The following is a 2231-nucleotide window of genomic DNA, read 5'->3' on the forward strand; positions in this document are numbered from 1 at the left end:
TCGTGAAATTGGTCCTTCTTAACCACGCACCACATCGGCACCTTCCTCGCTCATTCCATATGCATTTCGAAGCACTCAGTCCTTTCAACCGTTCTCTGCTTCGCTAAACGCCGTTGAAGAGTAACAACAAGATAACGCACTTACCGATTTTGCAACCGTTCCTGACGTTTGATTGGTTGGAAACGAAATTGGCGCCAACCGCGCCAAGCCATTGCGAGACGAAGGGAGATTACGTCGAGTGCGGAGAGGAGCCCTTTCGCGCATGGCAAACGCACGGGGAAGAGATGGCGCCCGCAAGGGCAACAGTGGTCCGAGGAGGGGTTCTTATTTATCCTTGGAACCTCTGGATTGAAGCCTCAGACACATTCGAGAGATGAAGGGAGGAACAACCCCGACCGTTAACATCAACGTCTCTCGATGTTGGAGGACCTGAAAGGCAATCACAAAAGTCTACCAAATAAGATAACAAAAAAAGGAAAAACAAGGAACAGAGTGCTCTCTAGTCAAGAATGTCTGTTTAAAGTATAAGGAATCAATTCATCATAGTGTCGCAATGCCTCCCGAAAACCAAGTGCAATGGAACATATCATCTAGTCACTCTCTCTCGTCTAGTCCTCAACTCATGTAAGTCCACATCTCATGTAAGTCCACATCTAAGTCCAAACCCCAATCGATCTAGTCAAGACAACAACTCTAGTCCAACGACGTGCAACATAAGCGGACAACATTGCTGAAAGACAAGAACACGTACAGGTTCATGCGGCTGTCGCCATTGTTCCCACTGATCCACATCTGCCGTTGAAGCATCCCTGATCAGGTGTAGAATTTCACCTGCACCTCACTTGGAAACACGAATTCAGCGGTGCTGAGTGGAAACATCTGCCAAGCCAACATGCCCAAGGGGGTGATGGTGCCAAGGACCTCGCCAGTTCATCAAGTGAGGTTCTCGGACGAAGAGAACGCGTCCCCTTTGGACGTTACTATTGAAGAAGAGCCAGATGAAGAAGAGGAAGAAGAGGTGGGTGAAGGAGGCCGGGAGGAAGCTGAGGACCTCGATACCGGGCCTCCAAGGACTCCTGAGATCTCGACGCCACCAATAGCTCCACGCCCCTTGGTTGTCCCGCCCACTCATCCTCAACGATTATCCTCTCTCCCACCACCGCCTCCAGGATTATCCTCGTCATTGGCAGCCATGTATTCAGCCAGGTTGGGCAGTGATGCCGATTATCTTCGCTATAAGGCTTGTAAGGACTCGGCTGAGTCTTTTTATTCGCGACTCGCCACCTTGTCCGCCCTTCACTCATATGGGTACTACTTACATCCCTTGACCCTGCCTTCACTGATGAGCCAATACCAGCAAAGACTCCAGCCCAATCCGCAACCACAACCACATCCTCAGCATCCTGCTCCTTCAATGGCCTTCAATGGAAATCTGTCCCCTTGTTCCACTTCTTCAAACAACAGCTTATCCTCCCCAATCAGCTTAGCCAACCAGAATGGTTTGAATACGACCAGTAGCACCCTGTCGACTCAAAGTAATCACAGCCAAAGAAGTTCAGTCAAGAGGAAGCCCCTTGAAGATTCTGCCAACCATTCCACCACAAACGCCAACACCTACCCATCCTCCAGCACACCCATCCCTAACAAGAAGGCCAAAATCAGTCCCTTGCCCAAGCGAAAAGTGTCTCGCAAATTAGCCTTCGACGACTTCAAGACCTCGCCGGTTTCGGGCACTCTAATCCGGGAATTGGCGGAAGGCGAGGAAGTGCCGGCCATTCGAAAAGGTAAGCACTCCAATATTGCTCGGGTGACATTATTCCACACTCGGTTTCATTGGAACCGTGTGCTTGACATTTCAAAATCACATTATGACTTGCGCTGATCCGAAAGCACGCTAACACAAAAAATTGCAACGCTATCAAATCTGCCACAATATTGGTTTCAAGAATGAAGCCCCGCTTCATTTCATTCCTGATTCTAGAGATATACCACCGTACAGTACTGTAAAAAGATAGTAGGTGGTAGATAGGACAGGACAGCAAAAAGAGGAGAAGCGCGATGGCGAAAGCAGAAAAAAACTTGAGATATGTGACATTTGCCCATCTGAAAAATGCCGAAGAGTACTTTCGGTTAGCAATATTGTCTCCACCAGACAGCACAAGCCAAATATCTCGCCGTGTAAAAGTTGTCATACATCAAGGAGTGTTCTTGTTCCGAGAAATTTGTCGGTC

General features: G+C 48.7%; 1 protein-coding gene across 1 annotated transcript in view; it reads left to right on the plus strand.

Moving 5' to 3' along the window:
- The first annotated feature begins 216 nt into the window (after positions 1-216).
- Positions 217-2231, plus strand: part of LOC131890894 (insulinoma-associated protein 1a-like) — a 7096-nt gene continuing 5081 nt past the window's right edge. The window contains exon 1 of the mRNA XM_059240339.1: positions 217-1784. Coding sequence (XP_059096322.1) covers positions 893-1784 — 892 coding nt within the window. The 5' untranslated portion in view covers positions 217-892. The remainder of the gene's footprint in view (positions 1785-2231) is intronic.

The sequence above is a fragment of the Tigriopus californicus genome, chromosome 11 (assembly GCF_007210705.1).
Source record: "Tigriopus californicus strain San Diego chromosome 11, Tcal_SD_v2.1, whole genome shotgun sequence".
In the NCBI taxonomy this organism is placed as follows: domain Eukaryota; kingdom Metazoa; phylum Arthropoda; class Copepoda; order Harpacticoida; family Harpacticidae; genus Tigriopus; species Tigriopus californicus.